The 26,348-nt window shown below is 43.6% G+C and overlaps 1 protein-coding gene across 28 annotated transcripts in view; it reads left to right on the top strand.

Moving 5' to 3' along the window:
* The window catches only part of PBRM1 (polybromo 1), a 126,682-nt gene that overhangs the window by 26,724 nt on the left and 73,610 nt on the right, over positions 1 to 26,348 (top strand). For 21 of the 28 annotated variants that reach the window (XM_090021520.1, XM_090021526.1, XM_090021519.1 and 18 more), the window contains 6 exons: positions 1,078 to 1,146; positions 2,769 to 2,867; positions 5,296 to 5,381; positions 8,505 to 8,603; positions 10,007 to 10,098; positions 16,944 to 17,160. In XM_090021520.1, the coding sequence (XP_089877646.1) occupies positions 1,078 to 1,146; positions 2,769 to 2,867; positions 5,296 to 5,381; positions 8,505 to 8,603; positions 10,007 to 10,098; positions 16,944 to 17,160 (662 nt within the window). The remainder of the gene's footprint in view (positions 1 to 1,077; positions 1,147 to 2,768; positions 2,868 to 5,295; positions 5,382 to 8,504; positions 8,604 to 10,006; positions 10,099 to 16,943; positions 17,161 to 26,348) is intronic. The other 7 variants (XM_090021530.1, XM_090021514.1, XM_090021528.1 and 4 more) reach the window with 1 other exon arrangement.

Raw genomic sequence — 26,348 nt, 5'->3', positions numbered from 1 at the left:
TTAGTCACTGATAAATGCAATATGCCTTCTGGCTTGGACCCCTGGACGCCGTGTGCATGCGCACAGCTACACACGTGTCCATGGCTAGGAATGCAGCTGGGCAGTCTAGAGAGCAGTGCCTTGTTGGAAAGTCTGTGGAGAGGAACAGGTGTGGAGGGCAGGCTAGATCGAGACCCCCATGGTGAGGGAGGGGCAGGGCTGTTGCTGCAGCTGGGGGTGCTACCCAGCCAAGGCAGTGAATGGGACTCAGGGACAAGGCAGGGAGCAGGACAGAGCCATGGGTGGCTTGTCCGGGAGGTGTGGGGGTGGTTTTTAACCATTTTTAAGCTCCAGGACACTGCTCCTTTGAACGAGCTACCTACAGCCCAGTCCTGCTCCCTATCCCAGCCCTGGGTCCCATTCACTGCCCTGCCTGGGGCAGCACCCCCTGCTCCACTCCCTCCCTCACTGGGGGCCTTGATCTGCTCCCCCATGTCCCTTCCCTTCTACAGACATACCTGCAGGGTGGTGCTCTTCATGCTGCCTGGCTGCATTCCTGTAATGGCTGATATGGCTGGTTAATAATCAGCTATCGAAATTAGCCAAGAAAATCTTTATCAATACACTCCTAATATTCATATATAAAGCAGCAGAAATATTATTTCAGGCATGATATCACAAGTATAAAACATAATAAAACTGTTTTTGAACCTGTACTTGAGCCTTCTGCTGTTGGTAGGATCCATTTTCTAATCTGACTTTAGCAAATTATCAACTATAATACTTACGTCTTATAGAACAGTTTTTTCAGTAAATCAACCAAGTACTTCATAGAAGATGTAAGCAATCATTGCCTCTGTTTTACAGATTGGGAAGCTGGTGTGTAGGGAAGTAACTTTCCCAAGTGGCCAAGCTGGCTATAGAACCTAGGTCTCCTGAATCCTAAAATATATCAAATAAATATATATAGGTCTACACATAGTGGGCCAGTGTGCCTCTCTCCTTATTGGACACTGGTCTTGTTTTTAAAGTGTTTCTCTTTTTATAAACATTGTGCTTTTATATACTAATAGGTCTATTATTTATTTTGTTTTCTAGCAATATCCTGACTATTATGCAATAATTAAAGAGCCCATTGATCTTAAGACAATTGCCCAGAGGATACAGGTATAGTATATGAGCATGCTAATGGGTTGTATATTTTTTAAAAACAAGCTTGTTTGTTTTCTGTCAAAATACAAAAGCCCAAATTTATATGCATCAGAAGTGGTAGTGTAATTTAAATAGGTACCTGAAGAAATGACAGTGATACTGGCCTGATATCAGAGACTTTTAGCCTTGTACTAGTCCACTGAAAGTAGTTGCAGTTTAAGTTAGTGTCCTAGATCACTAAATGTTGAGTTATAGGCCATGTATCAAGGCTCTTGGCCATTTATAATAATAAACTTAGCTGTTTGTCAAGTAATAGTTACATTGCAAATTAAGTTATTGACAATTATATTATTGTCATTCTCATGACCATCTTGCCTTCTCTCAGCTACCCTATGCAGTTTTTAATTGCTGATGTTTTGAACTCCTAGAGCAAAAAATTAGTGTTTTGCAAAAAATTAGTGTTTTGCACAGAAAACTTCTCTCTCTCTAAATACTTGGAAATATTGTTCTGTAATCTCAGCTATCAGTGTTTCCTACCAGGAACTATTGACTGCTCATGCCTACTGGAGTAGAAGTAGTGATAAGAGTGCAGAAAGCTGTAATCAGAATCATAGCAAAATAGGGCAGGAAGGGACCTTGCAGGGTCATCTAGTCCAGCCCCCCTGCTTATAGCAGGATCGTCTCTGACTAAACCATCTCAGCCAAGTGTCTCTCTAACCTGTTTTTGAAAGTTTCCAAGCATAGAGATTCCACAGCTTCTTTAGGTAGATCAGGTGGATCATCAGAATATGTATTTAATATTTGGGTAAGTTATTAAAAAGGTTTTTCATGCAGTATTTCATTTGGCTCTGTTCACACTTCAGTCATGTGCAGATGTGCATTTTCTCCTGAGAGTTGCTGTTCTTCCAGGAGAAACCACAAGAATACAGATTTTCACCACTTTTCCCCAGGAGAAAAAAAATCTAGGGAACAACCAGGGTTAAATGCTCCCAGGAGAGCGAATGTCTGTTTTATACTCTTTTCTGGGAGAAGTCACTGCACATTCCACCAGCATCCCAGGGTGCTTTGCTCCTGTCCCACCTGAGGGGCTTGCTGGACTCTGTTGTTCCAGTCAAGCAAGGAACAGAACATGCCCCCTTCACAATCTTCACATTGTGCAGCAGAGGGACACGGGCTGACCTTTAAACAGTCTGGGTCAAGCAATCAGAGCTGCCAGGCAGGTGGAAGGAGCCTGCAGAGAACACTGCACTGCATCAGCATTGCAAACTGTCTTCTTTACAGGGGCTGAGGATTTAAATGTCTGCTCAGGTGTTTCCAGGTAAGTTTTTTTTTTTTTTTTTTTTTTTTTCCTACCAGGGAAACAAACCCAGGAGACTTTAAGATTATTTGAACATGTGTACATAGCTTTAAAGAGAACTTTTATATTTGCATTTCCATTTTGATTTCCTTTTCTTTCTCTTTTTCCAATGAATTACTCAAATTGTTTACATGTCGCATAAAGGAATGTGCCCTTTTTATTATATAAAGGTTGCCCTTTACTTTCCAGTGTTAATCTCTTCCCTTTTTATGTGATAGGATGAAAAGGAGTAGTTGATCACTTAATTAAAGGGTAATCTGCTCTGTTTTTTGTCTTTTAGAATGGAACTTACAAAAGTATTCATGCAATGGCCAAGGATATAGATCTTTTAGCAAAGAATGCCAAAACATACAATGAGCCTGGATCTCAAGTATTCAAGGTTAGCCTTGGATGTTCAAGATCTGTCTTACTATGTTTAGATACTGTTTTAGTTATTAAATAATATGTATTATAAGGTTCTAAAACATTTCTAATTTCTTTGGGAATATTAGGAAAGACATAACAATTGCTATTTATGTATTTTTAATAACAACTCCCTCTGGAAGATAGAAACTCTATTTCTCTGTTCTTTCCTTAGTATATGGAGGTTCTTGCCATCAATTGCATCTGAAAGGAGTCATGAAAAAATTGGCTTAATTTTAGGAACAGATGATGAATTGTCTATGTATTTGTAACTAAATAATACGCGTCTGGAACTACAGATTGATATTATGGAAGTATTGGCTGACTTTTTAATCAAGCAGTGAGAAGTTATTTGGGTCAGAGGGGTACTTCAGGAGTTTCAGTAAGATGTTTCGGGTTGGCTGGGGTGCCCAGTTGATCCTATCCGGCCACAGGGCATCCATCTTGCCTGGGCCAGGTGGGGCCGAGGGATCCGTGATGGGCTCTAGATAGAATCTCTTGGCGGCTGGATCTGGATTGTGGGTCTGATTTTGCCCAGCCCTGCTTTAATCCTTACCTGTGCAGTTCTGTGCAATATAGAGAAGCTTTTATTGTAAAGCCTTCCTCCTGTTTGTGGATACTAAACAACATACTCCATTTCTTGCAAAAATGTTTTTATCAACATTCATCCCTTTTCCCTGGTTCTTTTCTCAGTTAACTATTGTGCTGATGTGCATGTGAAAGTTTGCTGCCTCATATTTTCATGCGCCCCAGAAGTGAATGAATTTCAGTGGCAAAGTGTCTCCTTTCCCAGTATACTTTTGGAGACTTTTTACACTGTGCAAAGTAGAGGTGCACCAATGCATCGGTCTGATATCGGATCAGTACCAATATAAAGAAAATTTGCTGCATTGGATATCGGCCCAATATGGCCAATAACTTGGCCAATACATGCCCTTGATGCTCACAGCTGCAGCGCAGCAGTCAGGCATCAAGGAGCACAGCCGGCAGCGTGGAGAGGTGCCTCCAGCTGGTCAGTGTGGTGTGGTGGAAGGGGAGGGGAGTGCAGGTTCATATCTATGAGATTTAATATTTGCTTGGAGTATTTTAAAAGGAAAAAATAAAGCTATTTCATGTGCGCTCTACTGTTCTGTGCTTACCTTCAGCTGCAGTTTATAATGTGTATTCAAAGATTACTAATTGCAGCTACCTTTTTTAATCATTTGTTATGAAGCAAGGATCATTTCAGGATGCACATGGGATATGTTTGTTTCTTCATCTAATACAAGGAGAGGCTACAGGACCTGAATGCGTTCAGCCTTCGCAAAAGGGGACCTGGTGGCCGTCTATAAATTTACCAGGTGGGACCAGCCGGGGAATGGGAGAGACCGTATTCCCCCGAGCACCTCCTGGAGTAACAAGGAATAACGGCCATAAGCTATTTGAGAGTAGGTTCAGGCTGGACATTAGAAGGCACTACTTCACAGTCAGGACAGCTAGGATCTGAAACCAACTTCCAAGAGAAGTGGTGCTGACTCCTACTTTGGGTGTCTTTAAGAGGAGGCTGGATAATTACCTAGCTGGGGTCATATGAGCCCAGTATTCTCTCCTGCCCAGGGCAGAGGGTTGGACCTGAAGATCTACTTGGGTCCCTTCTGGCCCTACATCTATGAATCCTATGATCAAAGCCCCCTGCGGTGAGGGAGGGGTTAGAGGCAGGCACTGCCCATGCAGCAGGAGAGTGGTCCGGAGCCATGGCTTGTGGTGGGGAGGCGGCTCCCACCACTGCTTACATCCCGGGAGGGCATGGGGGGAGTGTGTTACCCCTGGATCTGTATGGGGCAGGCTGCAGCTAGGGCTCTGTGGGGCTTTCCTCAGCAGGAGCTGAGTTTGGAGTGGATGCCAGCAGTGCCGGGAGGATGCTGCATCCACCCCAAATTTCGCCACCACTCCACTCCCAGCTCCGCAGCCACCAGGTACCTGGCACTGCCCAGGCTCTTCCTGGTGCCTGGGTGGAGGCAGGGCATTGAGCCAGGGCTGCGCGGGGCAGCTGGTGGCCGCGGTGCTGGGAGCGGAGCAGCGGCAAAATTTCCAAAGCCTCTCTTTCCAACACACCAGACTTACCAGCTGGAGGCGGCTGTATCGAAAATCGGACTGGTATTGGTCGATATGCCTCCTTAAATATTAGCTATCGGTATCAGCCCCCAAAATCTCTATTGGTGCACCCGTAGTGCAGGGTCATTCTTAAGCTGGAATATATAGAACTCTAATTTTTGTTTTTTCAATACAAGCTTTTTATATATATTAAATATAAACTATTGATAATGTTTTAAATATATATTTACCCATGCATAAATTTTAGAGTCAAGTTCTTGATTAATTTACTACTTTTTTTACAAAAAATATATTTTTATTTTAACTAACAGGATGCAAATGCAATTAAAAAAATATTTAATATGAAAAAGGCTGAAATTGAACACAGCGAGTTGGCCAAATCAAGTCTTCGAATCAGGTATTGCAAATAAAATGCTGCTTGGAGTTGGATTTCCATGTATTTACTTAATTTTGCCAAAATAACAGATTTACCAAAATAACATCTTAAATTAACTTGCTGTTTCTTTAAGTTCTAAAAACCATAGAAATAGGTTTTTGAAGTTATCTTTTGCTGAAATACACTACATGGATGAGCCGTTCCTGTTTTTAAGACACATCTGGCCCTGAAACTTAGTGTGTTAAGCTATTTCGTAACTGAAACTTTATTCAACTTCCATTATTTGTAGGGGCCTACTTAATTCATGGCCAGACAAAGGAATTTTTGTGGCTTTGTCACATTATGAAAAGCAGATTTCCTAGCAGGTCCATTCCTCGCCATTGATTGGTGGAGAGGCCTGGCGGGGGAGGGAGCTACACACATGGGTGACTGGTGCCTCCCAAGTCAGGGGGGCACCAGATCACTGACGGAGATGGGGGATCCCCCAGTGGTTGATCACTGAGCCCAGAACCACCAGTGGCGAAACCAGCAAAACCAGAAGTGCATTTCCGCCGGCACTTCCAGTTTCATGGCTGGCGCTTGCAGGGGGTACACGGGCAATCTCAGGGGGTGCACATGTACCTGCATGTACCCCCTACACATCGCTGATGCCTACACATGATATTTGCTTTAGGAAAAAGATAGCTTTTGCTTTCTGTCCACATCTTCACTGTTTCAATTATTATTGAGGGCCACTCGTATGATCAGGGGTCAGCAGGGCAGGCCTTATGAGGAGAGGCTACGGGACCTGAACCTGTTTAGCCTCCACAAGGGAAGGTTAAGGGGGGACCTTGTGGCCTGCTACAAACTGGTCAGGGGGGATCAGCAGGTATTGGGGGAGTCCCTGTTCCCCCGTGCGCTGCCAGGAGTGACCAGGAATAACGGTCACAAGCTGGCGGAGGGTAAGTTTAGATTAGATATTAGGAGGCGCTACTTCACAGTCAGGGCAGCTAGGGCCTGGAACCAGCTTCCAGGGGAAGTGGTGCAGGCTCCTAGCCTGGGGATTTTTAAAAGGAAGTTAGATGAGCACCTTGCCGGGGTCATCTGACCCCGGTGCTCTTTCCTGCCAAGGCAGGGGGTTGGACTAGATGATCTACCTAGGTCCCTTCCGACTCTAGCTACTATGAAACTATGAAACTATGAAAAGGGGTAATTTTACACGTTGTACTTTAAAATGTATTTGGATATATGCAAAGCCTTTTATAAATTTTATTTTTTTAACAACTGATAACACTGAAACCTGATTTTCAAAATATTTGCCAGGTTCAACTATATAATTTATGTAAAAAGCTAAATGAAATCATTCAACTCAGACCAAGAATTAGGACTCTCTTCAGTAGAAAAAGAAATGGAGCTTTTCTTGGTAAATGAAATGGATTTAGTTAGAATACATTTTATGTTGAATAGGAAATCCTTACTTTTCCACTAACGCTGTTTTTGAGTTAAAATAGAGAATTCTATATACATCCTTACATTAAATGGGAAATAGCTTAAAAATAATGTTTCCTTAAAATGTTTTACCTCCCATTGTTGCAGGTATGTTGCTGAATTATGAAGGTTATTGTAAATGAAAGATTAGAGAAAATAGTATAAATTATTTTTGGGTGGTTGGATATGTGTGGAGTATGTAGTGTGTTTTGTGTTTATATGCGTATTGTGGGAGAAAACCACTGTGCAAAACAGGAAAATGTGACTAAACACAAAAGAAATTCATCTAAAAAAAAAAAAAAGAAACACAAGTTTAACTGGCCAGATTTCAAGTTGTCAGCTTTCCTTCGTAATATACTTCTATCTGGAAGGTCATAATTCTGTAAACACTTAACAACCGCTGGACTTTGTGTGTACATTTTGGAGGATTAAGCCCTTAATTGTTACTTCCTTCGGAGTTTACATGGATTAAGAATTTCACCTTGTGTTTCGCCCAGTCTTGGCTGATTATCTTCAAAATAAGGGTATTAGTGTAAAGAGGACTGACAGATTGATCATACTAATATTTGTTAGTTGAATTCCTCTCTCCTATACTTCCAACCCTTCCTCTGTTGCTAAGTTATTTTGCATTTTAACTTGAACATTTTAACGTTTTTGATAGATGTTATTATATGGCCAAGATGTTATTCCTCAAGGCTAGAATAACTTAACAACTTGATTCCTGCATCTTTTTTAAAAAAACCCAACAACAACAAAAAACATTTTGTCCCTCCTGTAGGCTAAAATACTCTCAAACAAATAAAAACAATTCTGAAAAATACCTTGGAGACTATTTGGGAGAGAGAAAAGTATATTCGTAACGAATATTTCTGCTGTTACCCTGAAGTGTTTGGTTGGTTCATCTTGAGCACAGGGCTATTGCCTAACATGCTTTTCATCTTAGTTAATTCCATATAATTATGTAGTTTTGTGCATAATTCCATAATCCTTCCACCTCAATTGGATTCTGTTTCAGCTATACATAATTTTTCATAATATATTTCCTTAGATTTTGCTAGCATGTTTCATCCTAATTTAAACCTGTATTTTCTTCACTACTGATAAATGAAGCTTAATGCTTTATTTACTCTTTGCTAATATTAAGTACTTTTAAGATGCTGGCAATTGATCATTGCAAAAATCCCAACTCTTCTCTTATGTGAAATGGTCCATGCCATTTATCATTTCAAATTGCTCTTTGGTTATGTATGTAAGTGCCTCTGTTTACATAAGATGTTTAAAATACAATCAAGTAACCTAGTGCAGTTTCATGGTGAAGTGGTATGCTTGGGTGTGTGTATTGCTAACTTTTTCCTGATGTTAGGCAACATTTCACTTAGGCTGTAGGCTGAAAGAAATATTTTAGTGTTGGTTCTGTCACTCTGCCTCGAACCCTCTTTCTACCTACTAAACAAATTCCGTACTGCTTAAGCTATAATTAACTTTTGTTTCTGTCTCAGAAAATCACTTTGTATTTTTAGCTATGCAACATTTTATCATTCCAACACTGAGCTCTTTTGTCTGCTTATTCTATCAAGATTATTCTGTGAAAGATTGATTTTTCTGGCTGCTTCTCTTCTTGGCTCTAAGGTGGGTGTCTCTTTCTTCCTTTCTCTGCATCTTTTCCTATTCTTAAAGGACTCCATCAAACTTGGCTGCTTCCAAGCTGACAGGTCCTTCCTCGCAGGGTAAGGGCAGTGTTGGTGATGAGAGAAATTCTGCTAACAAATATTACCGGTAAGTAAATTGTCTGTCTAATATAAAGATTTACCCACCTGTCATGGAAATGTTAAAGCCATAGTTTAATAACCTAAGCACAGACCATCTTTTCTTGCATACCCCACACCCCAAAATAAGATGAACAGCTTGTTTTTGAAAGGCCGGATTAAGAAAAATTATCTTTCCTTGTAGTAAGCAACTGAGTGGCAGCAGTTGGGGAGCTGAACCTGCTCAATGTTTTGTTCCCTGTGGATCACTTGCAGATTTGCTTTAACTTTTGCCCAACAGGAGCTTAAACAGCAGAAACTACTGACACTGTATTTTCTTGCTTGTAGTGCACACCCCAGTTTCCAGCAGCTGTTTCTTTGTGGGGAAAGGTGCATGTTGTATGTGATAAAATATGGTATTGGATATTTTAATCACTGTTCTCCTGTACAGGAGGTTTTAATAGATTGTATAACCTAAATTATTCTATATTTTTATTGTGTCAGTTATCATAAAAATGTTAAATATGTCTGTTTCTTTGGAATGCTCTAAAAAACAGCATCTTAAGCTTTATTACAAAACCAGGCATGCTAAAATTGCCAGAGATACATTATCACAACTCAGAAAAGATGTTTGCATTTTAATTTTTTAACAATTTGTGAAACTAAAGAATAAAGACGTTAAAACAATGTTAAATGAAGGAGAAAACATACAAGAGAAAAGTAATGAATTTGAAATACAGTTAAGGTAGACTATACAGCATTGTGTTTTATTCACTTGTTCATCCCTTAAATTTTGATTCTTCATATAGGCTTGCCCATACAGGGAAGTGAGTGCAAAATTACAGTGCCTTAGTGACTCCATACTAATTGCTTTGTAGATGTTCTTATTGTGAAGCAACATACTCTTATCTCTAAGATAGATGAAGCTCTCCTACGGTCATTCTTAGTGTGCACTGAAAGTATCCATGAGGGGAGTTGGTGTGGAGTAGCTAATGCATCATAAATTCACTCTTGCTTACTGCATACTAAATTTCTGTGTAAGCAAGACTACTAATTCTGTTTTATAAAGTCTTTCATTTATATAAAATAACGAGGTACTTTTTAATTGATTACCTTTTTATTTTTTTTCCTTCTAAATGTTAGAGGATGAAAACAATGCAGGGGGAACAGCCTATTCTTTTATTAGGCTATTCTTTCTTAGCCTATCATATTAACTCTCTGAGTTTTTGATTTGGTGGAGCACTTCACAAAGAGATAATGTTGTGGGCCAGTCCTCTTTGCAAACGCCCCACATATTTGAATAGTCTTCTTGGATCTTCTGGATGTGTCCCTATAATTAGTAATACTTGTCTGCAGAGAATAATTGGACAGTGATTTTTGATAATTGCAGCATTTTTCACTTCATAATTGTTGTTTTTCTTTTAAATTTTAAAGTAACAAGCGGGCAGTCCAAGGGGATCGTTTATCAGCAATAACCATGGCACTGCAATATGGATCAGAAAGTGATGAGGATGCTGCTTTGGCAGGTAGGATTTAAACCTAGTTTGTAACAATTTCAGCTTATTAAGCAGGGAAAGGGTATTGGAATGGCACTCAGGGAGGGTTTGAGGCTGATATGTGGCATACCTGCAAAAAGGCTGGCCCCCACAGCATTAGGTGCTTGGAGCTTTTACAGGCAATGGCACATTGAAATTAAGCTTATTATATGTCAGTTTTAGTACTGTCCCATGAAGTTTCAATTTGAAGCAGCACACAAGACCCTTATTCGTGTTTTCTCATATACTAAGCAACAGTATAACTGGAGCTATGGTCTTTGACCTATATCAATGTATATTTAGCTTACTTTTTGTTGGTTGGTTGGTTTGTTTGTTTGTTTGTTTGTTTATTGTGACTAGCAGAGCTATAATCTTTCCTTTTTAAATTCAAGTTTAGATGGTGAAAGTAGAAACTTGGGTAGAAAATCTTCTTTATCAGACTGCATGAGCTATATCAAGCCCAGCCAAAAAATCCAGTCACACTCAGTTTGCACAGTTCTTCACATATGCATCTAACTATACAGGCAGTCCTCGACTTACAATGTTTCGAGTTACAAGGTTTCATAGTTACAACATTTATAAATTGCCACCCCGTTTCAACTTTATGACATCAGTTTCGACTTTACGACACTTAATTCGATGTGATGCCATGCCAGCGAACAAGTTCGCTGTGTCGCTCATTTCCCTGGAGAACATCTTTCCAAACTTCTTTGGACACTTTCTTTAAGAAAGAGGACAAGACTTCAGAAAAACCTGCAGCCCAGACTCCTAAGAAGACTCCAGCCAAGAACCTTCAAGAAGTCTAACCAAGAGCCTTTTAAAAAGTCCAGCAAAGTCACCTCAAAGAAATCCTTCCAAATTAATATGATTGCTATTTACAATAGAAATACATTAATGTAGTGTTATTACTCATCTATAATTGATTAAGTACAAAATTCTGGGGTATTTTTGTTGAAAACAGGATATCGGGCCTTCATTCAGGAACCAATCTCCCATTTATAACATTGTTTCTTATGAGAAAATTGGTTCCAAGTTGCAATGTTTCGACTTAAGATGGGGTTTTCAGGAACCAATTGTATTGTAAGTCCAAGGACTGCCTATATTGCATATTCTGTGCATATACACTTGACATCAGTGTAGTTTGGTCAGTAGTATGTTGGGGCTGCTCATATAATTTGAGTTTCCCTTTGCTTCTTATAGAGGGCATAGTGGATAGCTGTGTCTCGCTGCCATTAGCATTCATTCACGCTACTGGTAACTGAAAGCAGGGCTCAGTGGCACCTTAGAGATTAATTCATTCAGAGAGGTTTAATTTTTCATAGGCAACAATGTATTTTGTCAGATGCCATGATACTTCATATGTTCATAGTTTCTGACAGTAGACTGTGGCCTACAAAACGTTATGCCTCTCTGAATGAATTAGTTTCTAAGGCAGTGGTTCTCAACCTATTTGCTATAGTGGGCCACACTTTGCAGCTCTCACTACTTACTTCCTCTATCCATTTAACAAATGTTTTAATAGGATGTCACATGGGCCACAGCAGTGTGTTGATTGGGCTGCAGGCTGAGAACCACTGTTCTAAAGTACCACCCTGCCTTGCTTTTGCCTGACTTCAGAATAATACAGCTAACTACCTCTCTGTGTTTGGCCTCTGTGAAACATAGCAACTTCATTTTCTTCATCTAGATACTGATGGACTAGGTTGAAAATGCCCAGTTATGGCTAGGTCGGTGGGCTGGACACCAATGAGGATGCAGTTTATGATTAATATGCAATATTTATTTGCAATAAAATATTGACAACTCAAGCAAATGATTTCCTATATAATACTAATCTGTGACGACATACAATAATCAAACAATCAAAGCTGAGGAGCGATGTCCGTTGGGTCATGAGGTTCGGGTCAAGGCCTCTTGCTTTCAAAACCATGAGTGGTTTTGGTGCAGCTGGCCAGGGCCCTAGTCTCAGACCTGGTCAACGGCTCATATTTCTTAAAAGGTCATTTAACAATCAAAACATAATCAATCAAAATAACTACAAACAGCTAAACGGGAAATTACGTCCATTGAGTCACGGGGTTCAGATCAAGGCCCCTTGCTTTCAAGATTGCAGACAACCTTGGTGCGGCTAGCCAAGACCCTAGACCCAGACTTGGTCAACGGCTCGCGTCTTTTACAGGAAAGACAGACAAATACAAACATAACTAGCTACAGTTTTACGTGCATGCTTACCACTACAGCAAACAAAAGGAGCAGCTTCATGGCTGGGAACATTAGTTTCTCGGCGGAGGCCTCAAGAGCAACCCGAGGCAGCACTCAGGGCCGGGGGGGCAACCCTGCGGGTGATCAGTCCGCAGGCCCTGTGATGCTTGAAGTTACGGTTCAAACTTCCCCCGTCAGGGCCTCGTGGCTCTACCCTTTTATACCCTTACTCTTTTTCACTTATTTTTACTGGTCAATTATGTTACCTTCCTGCCAGCATTCTGTTCACTCATCAGTAGCCCCTTCCTCACTGCAAGTCCCCTCATTGTTTTCTGCTTAGCCAGTTATGTTGCAATTTCCTTCCTGCTTCGATGGCAGTTCGATGCGGTTGACTTCCCTAACTCGTGAGTGTGACAGGGGTCACCCGTCCAGAGGCTCGTGTTACAGCCTAGCATTCTGCCATTTTGCTGCGGCCAGGCCATTCATTTGGGGAGATGCTCGTGACAGATACACGTACCTTAGCTGGGGGGGGCGGGTTTATTATTATTTTAACATGTAAAATTTAATTTTAGATTAGAATGAGTTAACTAGGTTAGGACAAGTTGCCTGTAGGCTCATCTTTTTGACAGGTTTTGGGTTTTCCCCTTCACTTTTGTCCTGGTTTTGAGAACCTGAGATATCTGTTGGGATTTTAAGTTTTCATTCTCCTGCAAGAGCCATAGATCTTGCAAGGTCCCTTCTAGCCTCTTACAATCTGTGAATCTTTGATACGTCCCCTACAAAAAAGTGCAGGGACCACAAAAAAGCATGAGACTGACCAACAAGTGGGGGGGAGGGGCAGGACTTCTGGGACCCCTCAGCCAATCAGAGGGGGATGGGCACTGTGTTCTGCTTTGAAAATGGTGACTGGCACCACGCTCAGACCATGGAGGGGGGTGGGGAGCAGCTGCCCCAAATTTGGTAGGTCCTTAAATATAACTTGTCAGGCTGTATTTTAATGGAGCTAGAATTCAAATGCAAAAAAAAAAATGGTTTCCCAGTTTTGAATAGATTAGAATGAAACATCTACAGACTGAAATGCTAGGTGAATAATGAAAGATTTTTCCCCAGTTTTGTGATTTGACTTTCTGCAGCAAATATGCTGCTTAAACTAGTGATTCTCAGCCAGGGTCCTGTGACACCCCTGAGTGCTGCCAGATCCTTGGAAGGGTCCTGTGTGAGGCGATAAGCACAGGCTCAGGCTTGCCCCTGCCTGTATGATTCCCCACCCCCACTGCTCAGCCTCTCTACAAGGAGTAGAGAGCATATCAGTTTTTTAAATTGGGTGCCGCTCAATTCACAGTTACGGAGGGGTGCCTCAAGTCCAGAAAAGTTGAAAACCACTGCTTTAAACTTTTAAATGATTTGTATAGATTTATCATCTGTGTTTTACCATAGGTTATCTTAATTTTAAATACATTTTTCGTCGAAACAAATTCTACTTCTGATTTTTATTTATTTTAGAAATAGCTTTTTATTCTCTCTGTTGGTCAAATATTTATCAGTCTTGAAACATTATGAAATTGCAACATACTATCTTAGTTTGTTGATATAACAATAACATTTTCTAAAATGCTACCAGTAGAGTGAGATGATCCTTTCTTTTTGCAAAATAGCCTTCTGTTTAGTAACTTAAAGTCCAAAGGGCTGGTGGGTCTAAGCTGTGGCATTTGGGTTTGGGGTTTTGTGTGTTCGTTATGGTTCATTTGTTTATTGTAGCCATGCAGTATTTTAGCAGTGGCAAACTTTTCAAGTTGGAAACAATCCAGTTCCAATCTAGTGCAGTCCTCATAGCTTCTGCAGTGCATCAGTGGCAAGAGGCTTTCCCTGTGACTGCACCAGGGCCAGAGCCAGGGCCAGGCTGTATAGAAGAACTCTCAGACGTTACTGTAGTCTCAGTTGTTTTTCTGCTTAACCTTCACTAGAGTAAACTCTTCAGTCCGTGTGTGATAATGTCAATGAAAAGAGTGAGAGAGGGAGAAAATTTAAGCTAACCTCTTTCAATATATACATATATAGATATTGTTTTGAAGCCAGTTATTTTAACTTGCTCTGTTAAATGTTTTTGAAAATTCCAACTCTAGTATGCCAGTTCCTACTTTTATAACAATTCTCAATTCTCATAGATTGGCTATGTAGTTAACTTTAAGCAGTACCATTGGAAGAAAAATTGTAACTGCTAGTTCTTGGCAGAGCTGAAATCAGACCTAAGAGGTCTCACACACATTGCACACACAATTCATATGTTAAAATCATATCATATTGATTTGTTTAGGTTCAACCAAAAGTTTTATCTCTGAAATTATTGATAATTTTCTCAAAATGTGATTGCTAAGCATTTAGAAATGGGAACACTGACGTTAAATAATGCTTAGGTATTCTAAGGGTTATGAAATTTAATTCACTAATGCTTAAAAAGAATCCTGAAATGCTTAAATGGAAACCATTCTAAAATTGTATGTATTTAATTATAAAGCTTTTAAGATGTGTAACTGCTTATATGCACCAGAAGTACTTACAAAATTATTCTATCATGCATACTTTCATATCTGTGTGAATATAAAATTTAGGGACTATTTGCAGAACCCATGGAAATATACCTATCTTGACAGAGCCTGCTAGTCCAGATACAGGATATGAAAGTGGAAAGTTCTTTCTGCCTGTCATACCAACTCCCCAAAGTAGTAGGCAGCCATCAATTCTTCTGGATTATGGTGCATATGTGAGAGGTCACCCAGACCTTTGACACAGATGTCTAGGCAGGAGTGGAAGAACAGAGTTTGCCCAGATCTTCCATCCTTGCTTTAGGCCATTGAGACAGAATCCGAAGGCCAGACTGAGTCTGGATATTAAGTGCCTTGATGGTTGTAGCTATGTGCACATCTTGGAACTGAACCTGGGTCTCCTGTATTGTAGGTAACAATGCTACCACTAAGCCAGAACAGCAGACCTCCCCATAAAACTTAGGTTAAAATAACAAAAGTATCCTTCTGTCAACATAGGTATATCTACATTAGAGGATTTTCTGGCTAGCTGTGTTGAAAAGGGATTGCAATATTTTTTTCTACACTCTTAGCTGGTGTACCTGTGCAGTATAACATTCAGTATCTGTAGTCCCATAGTTTTCTGCAATCTGACATCTCAGTTAAATTATTTCTATGGAAAATGTAATTGAATCTATTTTATAGTCATGGAATTTCAGGGTTGCATAACAGGCAAGCTGTGTTATCTATATCCCATTTGTTGAGCATTCAAAGATTGTACAAATTTTCTCTTCAATTGCTTTGAGCCCCAGAGTATTCTGACACTTTGTGTGGGTCCACTAACCTATACTTGCATACACTGTAACTTGTATTTTAAAAATATAAAACGTAACCATGTAGTACAATGCCAACAATATGACAAACCAGGGCTCAGCAACTTTTGTGGCCAGAGTACCAAAAATACCCAACCTCAGTCCACTCAACATATTTAAGATAACGGGGCATGCCGTGAGGGGCTTTATCCTGGTTGTTGGTGGCAGCTACACATGCCTTTGGGCAGATGGCAGGGGAGGGGTCAGGGTTGTGCTGCCCTGGCCCATCCTTGCCATGTTCGCCCAGGCACACGTTCAGTCACCACCAGTATGAAGTCACTGCTGGGGCTCCAGAGCCTGGTGAAGGTGTTTGCAGCTTGTGCGCCATCTGCTGCAACTGTCCAGAGCACAGACCAGCTGTGGCAGGCAGCTGGGAGGCTGCATACAGTTGCGCTGGGCTCTCGGGTGGTGGTGGGGGCATGGACATCTCCAGGGAGATGGCAGGGGAGGGGCCTGGGGCATCACAACCCCAGCCCCTCCCTCTGCCATCCTCCTGGAGGTATGTGTGCAGCCACTGCCAGCATGGACCCAGTGCTGGGTCTCTGGATACCAGTGCAGCTATTGGCAGCCTCCTGGCTGCCTGCCATAACTGTACCGGGCTCTAGGCAGCTACTACGTGCCATGGAGCCCAGGCTGCTTGTAGCAGGGCTTGCAGGCTCTTGGCCACCAGCTATCAGCAGCCTGGGCTCCTTGGCTGGCAGCAGCTGCCCAGAGTCTATGCCAGCTGCGGCACACTCAGCAAAATGGCCTTGCATGCCATGCTCTGGCACACATACCGGGAATTGCTGACCCTTGTGATATGCTGTTATTTATCAGTGATATTCACTTGGCAGTTAAGTAAGCAAGACAGCTGTATCCTATACCAGTTTGTGTTTGCATGGCTTTCCTCTGCAGTCACATGTATAACACTTTACAGTAGCCAATGTGCAGGTGTCAAAGAATATGAAAAATTGTGCTGAGGTCTGTATCAGATAAGAGAATTAGAAATTTTCTCTGCCAAGCGAGAATACAAGTAGAATGTTTTGGCTGCTTTCTTATTTAATGTCCAGAAGCCACAGATTATAATATTCCTGCGAAAGCTATGAATCTGACTATCAATAATTTAGTAGATATCCTCACTTTAAGGTCACTTATTGACTTTTCAAACTTACGAATAAGATAATCAGACAGAACCACAAAGATTTATGTAATAACTTTTCTGTTGTGTTTTCCACTTCCTTTTTCCTTTTCCTCTGTAAAGCTGCTGCCCGTTATGAAGAAGGAGAGTCTGAAGCAGAGAGCATTACTTCCTTTATGGATACTTCTAACCCTCTTTATCAACTTTATGATACGGTTAGGAGCTGTCGAAATAACCAAGGCCAGCTTATATCAGAACCATTTTTCCATCTGCCTTCCAAGAAAAAATATCCTGATTATTATCAGCAAATCAAAACACCTATTTCATTGCAGCAGATCAGGTAAGAAACAAGTATGAAATATACTTGTTGATCTCAAGTATATACAAGATCTTGTTTTACCTCCAGAATTTTATACTTTGTAGTAGCATATATATTTATAGGAATCTTTTCTTTCAGAGGTATTCTATGCAATTTTTATCCATTAAATGCACTCTCTCTGCAACTGATATCAAGAGTAAAAGTAAACTCGTTTGAATTATTTACTACATTCACCTTTCATATTAGTATGCACACAGCTTCTGACTGGGCTTCAGAGATGCCTAGTTTTGTTTTTGTTTTGCTTTAAGTTTTAATTGGAATGAATGTTTCTGAAAGGTGCCACCCCTTGGTATGTTTGCACAGCAGAAAGCAGTGCCATACAGAGCTAGGGTCTATATGTGCTAGCTCCAGAACCACAAGCAGTACAATTAGTGCAGCTCTGTGCATAGGTTATAATTAGCTCTTTCATTGACCAGAACAAATTAGCCCAGGAACAGCATTATTCTAAAGCAACCATTTTACGTCCATTAGCTAACTTGAGGTATCTGAAGTAGCAATTACTTTGCCTTTCAGACCAGTTAGTATAGCTTTGGCACTTCGTTAACATTTTATTTTTGTATTCGGAATGGAAAGAAACTCCTGACATCTCTGTCTACTGTACCTAGCAATAATGAGTATTTGGATGTCTTTGATCTAGTTCATTGAAAAGCGAAATGTGATATTTATATTGGTCTTAATTTTCAGTGGTTTATTATTACATATTTGTATACACAAAAATGCTTACATAGGCCTACGTGCATACTTAAACATGTACAAGTTTAATTATATATTACATTCACGTTATAGAGGAAGCTAAGGCATAATGGGTCCTACTCAGACTGTATATACCTCCTTTAAAGTGGTGTCCTTTCATGGCATATCTTAAATTCATGGATCAAATTTAATGGAAATTTGGAAGTTAATGGCAGAATTAAATTTGGAATGCATGAGATCTTGAATTACAGCTTAGTCACCTGATGAGGGGTTAGCAACCTTTGGCCTGCAGAGGTTGGATTTGGCCTGGAGCAGCTCTAGACCAGGCAGCACACGCTTACACTGAGCGACTGGGCTCCTCCACAACCGTTCTAGCTGCTCTCATGCTTGAGCTTCCCCTTGCTACAAAAAGGGCTGGGTTATCTGCAGTGGAGGAAGCACAGGCAATTGGAGTGGTAGAGGGTGGGATTTACAGTGACCTCCTAAACTAGGCCATATTGCCAGAGTAGGCTGTTAGAATCCATAAAGTTTGTGGCTACATAGTCTCTTCCTTTCATTAAATCCCCAGATTTTGAAGGGCTTAAGATGCTATGGCTTATCTTGTATTTTAGGACTTCTTTTTCTCCTTGCTTAGAAAGCATTCAGAGATTGTTTGGTTCCTAAAAAGAAATGTTATTATAGTGAGTGCTTCTTTAAAAAATATATATTTACATTTTAATCATGCAAGCTCATCCCATGGAGGGTCTTGTGGGCTTGACTGAAATTGTGTGGTGTTAAGTTTTTAGAGCAGATTTCAGACCATTTTGGGATGTGGGAAATAATGTTGCTCATAAAGTTAGTCCTTTATAGGTTATCTTCTGGCTAGCTATAGGTAGGGACCTATTTAATTCGTGGTTTCACGGAAACAGCAAAATCTGAGAGAGTTCGTGAAGTCTGCAAAATCAGCAACGACAAAAAACTTGATAATGAAATGCCTAATCCCCAGTGTGAGCCAGCAGTCCTCACTGCAAAGAAGGGAAGGCGCTATCTGGTAGAGTGGCATGAAGGGCAGTAGACAAGATGGCAGCTGCCTCCTCATTTCCCCCTTCCCCTCTTCCAAGGCCTCTCCACCAATCAGTGCGAAGGGGTAGGGTCTCCCTGCCAATCAGCACTGAGGGGTAGGGCCGCCATGAAATGATTATGGAATTACACCTTCAGGCTGCGATCAACTCGCAGAGATTGGTAAGCCCCCTTCTCCCCCCCCCCACTGTGATTTAGATAGACCCCAAGCTATAAGCTTCAGAGTTGGCCTGTTTTTGACTGTCCTTGTGGCCTTTGGAAAGGCTCTTGACTTACTATATTAAGAAATAATATTGTATAATGGATTTGAATGCAAGCTGAGCAGAGAATACAGGAAACCCTCACTATTCGCGGGTTCAGCATTCACGGTTTCAAATATTCACAAATGCCAAAGCTGCTTCTTAAATGCACTTAAAGGAGCTCCTTGGGAGCTACGCGCTTGCTGCTGCCAGGCTCCTGCCACCGCCAGAGCAGCCGTGTCTCCCCTGCAAGCTGCCAGGAGCACGCAGACAGCGTTCATGAACGCAGTGTCTTATTCGTGGATTTCACCATTCACAGGGGATAAGAGAACATATCCCCTGCAAATAGTTTCATAGTAGCTAGAGTCGGAAGGGACCTAGGTAGATCATCTAGTCCGACCCCCTGCCTTAGCAGGAAAGAGCACCGGGGTCAGATGACCCCGGCAAGGTGCTCATCTAACTTCCTTTTAAAAATCCCCAGGCTAGGAGCCTGCACCACTTCCCCTAGAAGCTGGTTCCAGGCCCTAGCCGCCCTGACTGTGAAGTAGCGCCTCCTAATATCTAATCTAAACTTACCCTCCGCCAGTTTGTGACCGTTATTCCTGGTCACTCCTGGCAGTGCACGGGGGAACAGGGACTCCCCCAATACCTGCTGATCCCCCCTGACCAGTTTGTAGCAGGCCACAAGCTCCCCCCTTAACCTTCTTTTGTGGAGGCTAAACAGGTTCAGGTCCCGTAGCCTCTCCTCATAAGGCCTGCCCTGCTGACCCCTGATCATACGAGTGGCCCTCCTCTGAACTCTTTCCATATTGTCCACGTCCCTCTTGAAGTGTGGCGCCCAGAACTGGACGCAGTACTCCAGCTGCGGCCTGACCAGTGCCGCATAGAGGGGGAGGATCACCTCCCTGGACCTGCTCGAGATGCATCTCTGGATGCATGACAGGGTACGGTTGGCCTTCTTGACTGCCTCCCCACACTGCCGGCCCATGTTCATCGTGGAGTCAATGACGACTCCAAGATCCTTTTCCGTCTCCGTGCTGGCAAGAGGGGAGTTCCCCAACCTGTAAGTGTGGTGCCGGTTCTTCCTCCCCATGTGCAACACCTTGCACTTATCAGTGTTAAACCCCATCCTATTCTCATCCGCCCACCGTTGCAACCTGTCAAGGTCAGCTTGTAGCCTATTGCACCCTTCTAGTGCACCCACATCCCCCCACATCTTAGTGTCATCAGCAAACTTGAACAGGGTGCTTTCTACCCCCTCATCCAAGTCACTGATGAAGATATTGAACAGTGCGGGCCCGAGGACCAAGCCCTGCAGAACCCCACTGCCCACGTCCTTCCAGGTCGAGAAGAACCCATCCACTACCACCCTCTGGGTGCGGCCTTCCAACCAGTTGACGACCCATTTGACCGTGTGGGCATCGACACCACAGTCTCCCAGCTTTTTGATGAGGACAGGGTGAGAGACAGTGTCGAAAGCCTTCCGGAAGTCCAAAAAGACTACATCCACAGCAACCCCTGCGTCTAATGATTTGGTGACCTGATCGTAAAAGGCCACCAGGTTGGTCTGACAAGACCTGCCACTGATGAACCCATGTTGGTTGCCCCTGAGCATGCATTCCCCCGCAAGGCCCTCCTGGATGTGTGCCAGGATAATTTAGGATTAATAGGATAAATAGAAGATATATTGGACAAAAAGGGGATGGGTTAGAAGGGAAGGTTATTTTGAAGAGGATTGTTATAGTCAACAGAAAATAGATTCTGTCTTTCATATTCCTCCTAAGTGTAAGAGGGATGCAGTTCTTTTGAGTGAGGGGCACAATAAATGTCTAGGAGATAAAAATCAAGAAAAAAAGATGGTATGGAGATAGGCATTGGGTCAATCATGGAATGGGGGGAAAAAAAAGATATATAGGCAGTAAAAGAGAGGATATAAGGAAAAAAACATTTTATGATAACAAATGTAAGTTAATTTGTATTCCTTAATTATACTGTACATCTCTGATGGTCTGATTTTATAAGTTAATGAGAGGAGCTAGCTGGCTGTCATGAGAAATTAATATTACTGGATAATTTGGAGTCTATAGTTATGTAATTGAAAGAAGAAACAGAATCACCAAATCTGGACATAATCATATAATAAATGAGTAGTAGCTTCCCAACTGGTTTCCTGTTTGGCTCCTGTGCCGTTCCAGACCTTAATATTTCAAAATACCGCATCCTTCTCTAACACCAGCCAGGAGTTTCTAGAGAAGGTTTCAGCAACCTATGGTTCCATTCTCCCATGGCCTCCATCTACCTTTCCTATTCCTCTCCCAGCTGAGCAGAGAAAGAGAAGGGACCAGAGCTGAAGGGCCCAGCTCTGACAATGGCTGCAAGGCCAGCAAAGGTTTTACTTGTTTCTTGTAGGGCTGTGCAACATTTCAGCAACCATTTCCTTTCGGAGGTGTTTCGGCATCCAAAACACCAAATCCGAAACACAAATGAAACAAAATCTTCCAAAACGTTTCAGAATGTTTTGGAGGCAGGCTTGCAAGGAACCAAACTCAGAAGAGGGAGGGGGAAAAGGTGGGGGGAGGACTGCTCCGATATTGATATCTGTGGCTGGCCCCAGTGTCTGCTATCTGTCCCTGAGGTCTCTTCCAATTCCAGTGCTCTGGGGAAGAGATGGAGAAACATAAGACTCCGTGTGAAGCCTTTCTCTGCCTTTTGTGAGCTATCTGTCTGGAAGCAACAGTATGTGAAAGGTACTGGCCGGCTGCAGTGGTTGGCTTCCTAGTAGTCAGTCACTTGCTAGTCTCTCTTATTGGAAGGGATTGGATACACCCTTCCAGTATATTACAGATAGAAGATATATTGCACGTAGAAGATATATTTTACACACAAACACACACACACTAAACAGATAGAAGAAGATGTATTGCACTGTAATAGGGGCAATACCCTGAAGAAAAACTTGCCCCGTAAGGAAGAGTTCCCGAGCCGGCAGGAGCTGGACAAAAACCAGAAACCTGGTGGGAGCAAAACTGCAGCAGGGAAAACGCCACAGCAACGAAAGAGGGGGGAAAAAAAGAACAACAGGTCCAGAAGGAGCTGGGATCAGCTTTAGTCCCGGCATGGACCTGTTTTATGGCAGCAAGTTGGTGCTGATTCACCGCCTGGCCTCTTAAGACAGATAAAACCTCCACCAGGAGCAGAGCCTGGAGGACCAGAAGTGAGGCTTCTGGTGGAGCCAGAAGAGCCCCGAGGAGGAGAGAGCTCCAGAGAGGAGTAGGGGTGGCTGCCTCAGGAGGGGGCACACGGAAAGGAGACAAGCTTGCAAGGGCTAAGGTACTTACCTCAAGCCGAGCTGTGGATCCCGGATGCCTCCAGACGTGACTGGACTGCCAGGGACCCTGCAAATGGAAGAGAGAGCTGGGAGTCCAGACCACAGTAATGACATAACCGAGAAGCAGAGACATCCCTGGAAACAAGGTCAAAAGGCCAAGACAAATTTACCACCATTGCTCACCTTAGAGGTGAGCAGAAGGTAACAACTTAAGGTTGATGTAAGGCAGGGTGTAGGGGAGGCAGAGCCCCGAATCAGAAAACCGGACAAGCAAAGTTAAGGAGGGTCCTCCCAGGGAAGGTGAGACATAACATCATACTCCCAATACCAAACTTATTTTTTCATCAAAGATGTGGCAGGAAAGAACCCCCTGAAGGCCTTGCAAGACAAATACTTTAACGCCAAGCTATCTGGATCCCAAAGAGAAGGTGAGACCTGACAAGTCCATAAGAACCAGGCATACTAGTGAATGCCACCGGAACTTACATGGACATAGAAGATACAACACTTGATCTGAGCCTTCAAGAAGCCGAGAAGCAACACACACACACACACACACTTTCCAGCACAGCAAACATTATGAAGTGTGCTGAAAAGGCAGGTGCCAGGTCTCATGGCAGAGGGTAAAGGAAGAGCTGTCAGTTCCCCTCCTCCTCCCCCCCCCCCCAAAAAAAAATGCTTAGACGTAGCCTCTTCCCTAGTAGCCAGGAGGTATTTGCTGCTAGTGGCTGCAAGGAGGTGGGAGCAGTGTCTGCACCTGCCCCACCTCCACTAACACTAGCAATAATAATAACCCCCAGCACCACCAGCATGACAGTCTCCTCCACCCCAATTTCAGTTTCCAGTCTGAGCCTTCCAGTGCCAAAGGAGCAGCTGGATCTGAAACCAGGGGAACTCAGTGCCATAGAGAAGTTCTGGGGAAGGAGGGAGAATCGTAAGTTTCTGTTCCACACCCCTCAAAGTTCCCCTATAGAACCAGGTCTCCTCCTGAAAGCACCTCGGAGGAGATTGAAGTTGTAGAGGAAAGTGGCTCAGCTGAGTCAGTTCCTCTTGCTGTTGTGCCTCCGCCTGCTGAGGAGGGGGATCTGCACCCATACCCCAGAAGCGAGGGGGTAGTGTAGTGTGGGAACATTTTGAGGTGGCAGATAGTTTCATGGTTTCTAGGGTCGGAAGGGACCTGAGCAGATCATCTAGTCCAACCCCCTGCCATGGCAGGAAAGAATACTGGGGTCAAATGACCCCAGCAAGATGTTCATCTAACCTCCTCTTAAACACCCCCAGGGTAGGAGCCTGCACCACTTCTCTTGGAAGCTGGTTCCAGACCCTAGCCGCCCTGACCGTGAAGTAGCGCCTCCTGATATCTAGCCTAAACCTACCCTCTGCCAGCTTGTGACCGTTATTCCTGGTCACTCCTGGCGGTGCTCGGGGAAACAGTGACTTCCCCAATGCCTGCTGATCCCCCCTGACTAGTTTATAACAGGCCACAAGATCCCCCCTCAGCCTTCTCTTTTGGAGACTGAACAGGTTCAGGTCCCGCAGCCTGTCCTCATAGGGCTTGCCCTGTTGTCCCCTGATCATACAAGTGGCCCTCCTCTGGACCCTCTCCATGCTGTCAACATCCCTCTTGAAGTGTGGCGCCCAGAACTGGACGGAATACTCCAGCTGCGCCCTGACCAGTGCCGCATAGAGGAGGAGGATCACCTCTTTGGACCTGCTCGAGATGCATCTGTGGATACATGCCAAGGTGCAGCTGGCCTTCCTAACTGCCTCTCCACACTGCCGGCCCATGTTCATCTTGAAGTCAATGATGACCCCCAGATCCTTTTCCGCCTCCGTGCTGACAAGAGGGGAGTTCCCCAACCTGTAGGTATGGTGCCGGTTGTTCCTCCCGAGGTGCATCACCTTGCACTTGTCTGTGTTGAAGCCCATCCTATTCTTGTCCGCCCACACTTGTAACCTGTCTAGGTCTGATTGTAGCCTGTTGCATCCCTCCAATGTGCCCATGTCCCCCCACATCTTAGTGTCATCAGCAAATTTGAACAGGGTGCTTTTTACCCCCTCATCCAAATCACTGATGAAGATGTTGAACAGTGCGGGCCCGAGGACCAAGCCCTGGGGAACCCCACTGCCCATGTCCTTCCAGGTTGAGAAGGACCCATCCACTACCACCCTCTGGGTGCGGCCCACCAGCCAGTTGGCGACCAATTTGACTGTGTGGGCATCTACACCACAGCCCCCCAGTTTCTTAATGAGAACAGGGTGAGAGACAGTGTCAAAAGCCTTCCGGAAGTCCAGGAAGATTATATCCACTGCTACCCCTGCATCTAATGATCTGGTGATCTGATCGTAAAAGACCACCAGGTTGGTCTGACAGGACCTGCCACTGATGAACCCATGTTGGTTGCCCCTAAGCATGCAGTCCCCTGGTGGCCCCTCCTGGATGTGTGCCAGCATAATTTTCTCAAACAGCTTGCCTAGGATCAAGGTGAGACTAACCGGCCTATAGTTTCCCGGGTTCTACTTCCTGCCTTTTTTTGAAGATGGGGACCACGTTGGCCCTCTTCCAGTCCTCCGGTACCTCACCAGAGCACCACGAGCGCTCGTAAAGCCGTGCCAGGGGACTTGCAATGACCTCGGCCAGTTCCTTCAGAACTCTAGGGTGGAGATCATCCGGGCCGGCTGACTTGAATACGTCCAACCTCTCCAGAAGCTCCCTAACTAAATCCTCACTAACCCATGGCCCAGGTGTGCCTCCCCCGGGGCCCGAGGGGGGCCCAGCAGGGAGGCGGCTGTTCTGGTCCCTGCTTAGGAAGACAGAGGCAAAGAAATCGTTAAACATGTTAGCTTTGCCATCTGGTGTGACGACCAAGTTTCCCATGGCAACCTGCAAGGGCCCCACATTACCCGGGACCTTCTTTTTATTCCCTACGTATTTAAAAAAGGACTTCTTATTGTCCTTAATCTGGGAAGCTAGCCCCAGTTCCATCTCTGCCTGGATGATTCCAAGCATGCTATCTGCTTGCACTGCTGATGCAATATCAGCTGGGACAAGGACGAGAAACACTTCAGCACCATGGGGAAGCTGATGCATATCATAAGGCACCATCTCCTTGCTTTTGCTGCTCCTCTGCCTGGTACCAATGGGAGCATACCCAAAAAGAAGTCCCCCTCTCACTCCAAAGCCCCCATCCTCCAGAAGCAGAGGCAGGCTACCCTGGACCAGTGGGAGAAAAGTGGAGGGAAAGGGGGGCATGTTTCCAAGGCAAGTGAGGTCACCCAGATCATTGGGATGATGCTTGCTCTGGATGGCCAACCCTTCTCTTTAGATGAGCAGCCAGGGTTCAGGTGGCTCGTGGCCCCATCATACTGCATGCCCGCATGTACCACTTTCATCAGGACAGTGGTGCCCTCCCTGTATGAAGCATGCAGGGAGTACCTGAGGGAGGAGCTGTGCAAGGCAGGTCTACAGGTGCTACTTTACACATGCTACTTTTCTCTTGAAGAGAAAAATAGAGGATATAAGCAGAAAATTGGAATGTCCTCTGTGATGGCCACCTTACATGCAGTGCAGGCAAGAAAGCTAGTTAATGAAAATGTAAATTGAGGTTTCAGGGGGTAAGGGACAGGCTGGGATCAAGGGTGGGGGAGGGGATGCTTCCTCAGCCTGACAAACAGTTTTTAAACCCAAAAGCTTGCTAAGACACGTTTCTCCAACTATTCAGTTGGTCTAATAAAAGGTTTCAGAGGTACCCTCGACTGGTCCGTGCTGGGGCCAGGACCCAAAGTGGGGTCAAAGGACCAGAAACAACCAGCAAGGAATGGCCAGAACA

Source organism: Crocodylus siamensis, chromosome 11 (genome assembly GCF_052110815.1).
Source record: "Crocodylus siamensis isolate JL-2025a chromosome 11, ASM5211081v1, whole genome shotgun sequence".
In the NCBI taxonomy this organism is placed as follows: Eukaryota; Metazoa; Chordata; order Crocodylia; family Crocodylidae; genus Crocodylus; species Crocodylus siamensis.
This window is presented reverse-complemented; position numbering and strand designations above follow the sequence as displayed.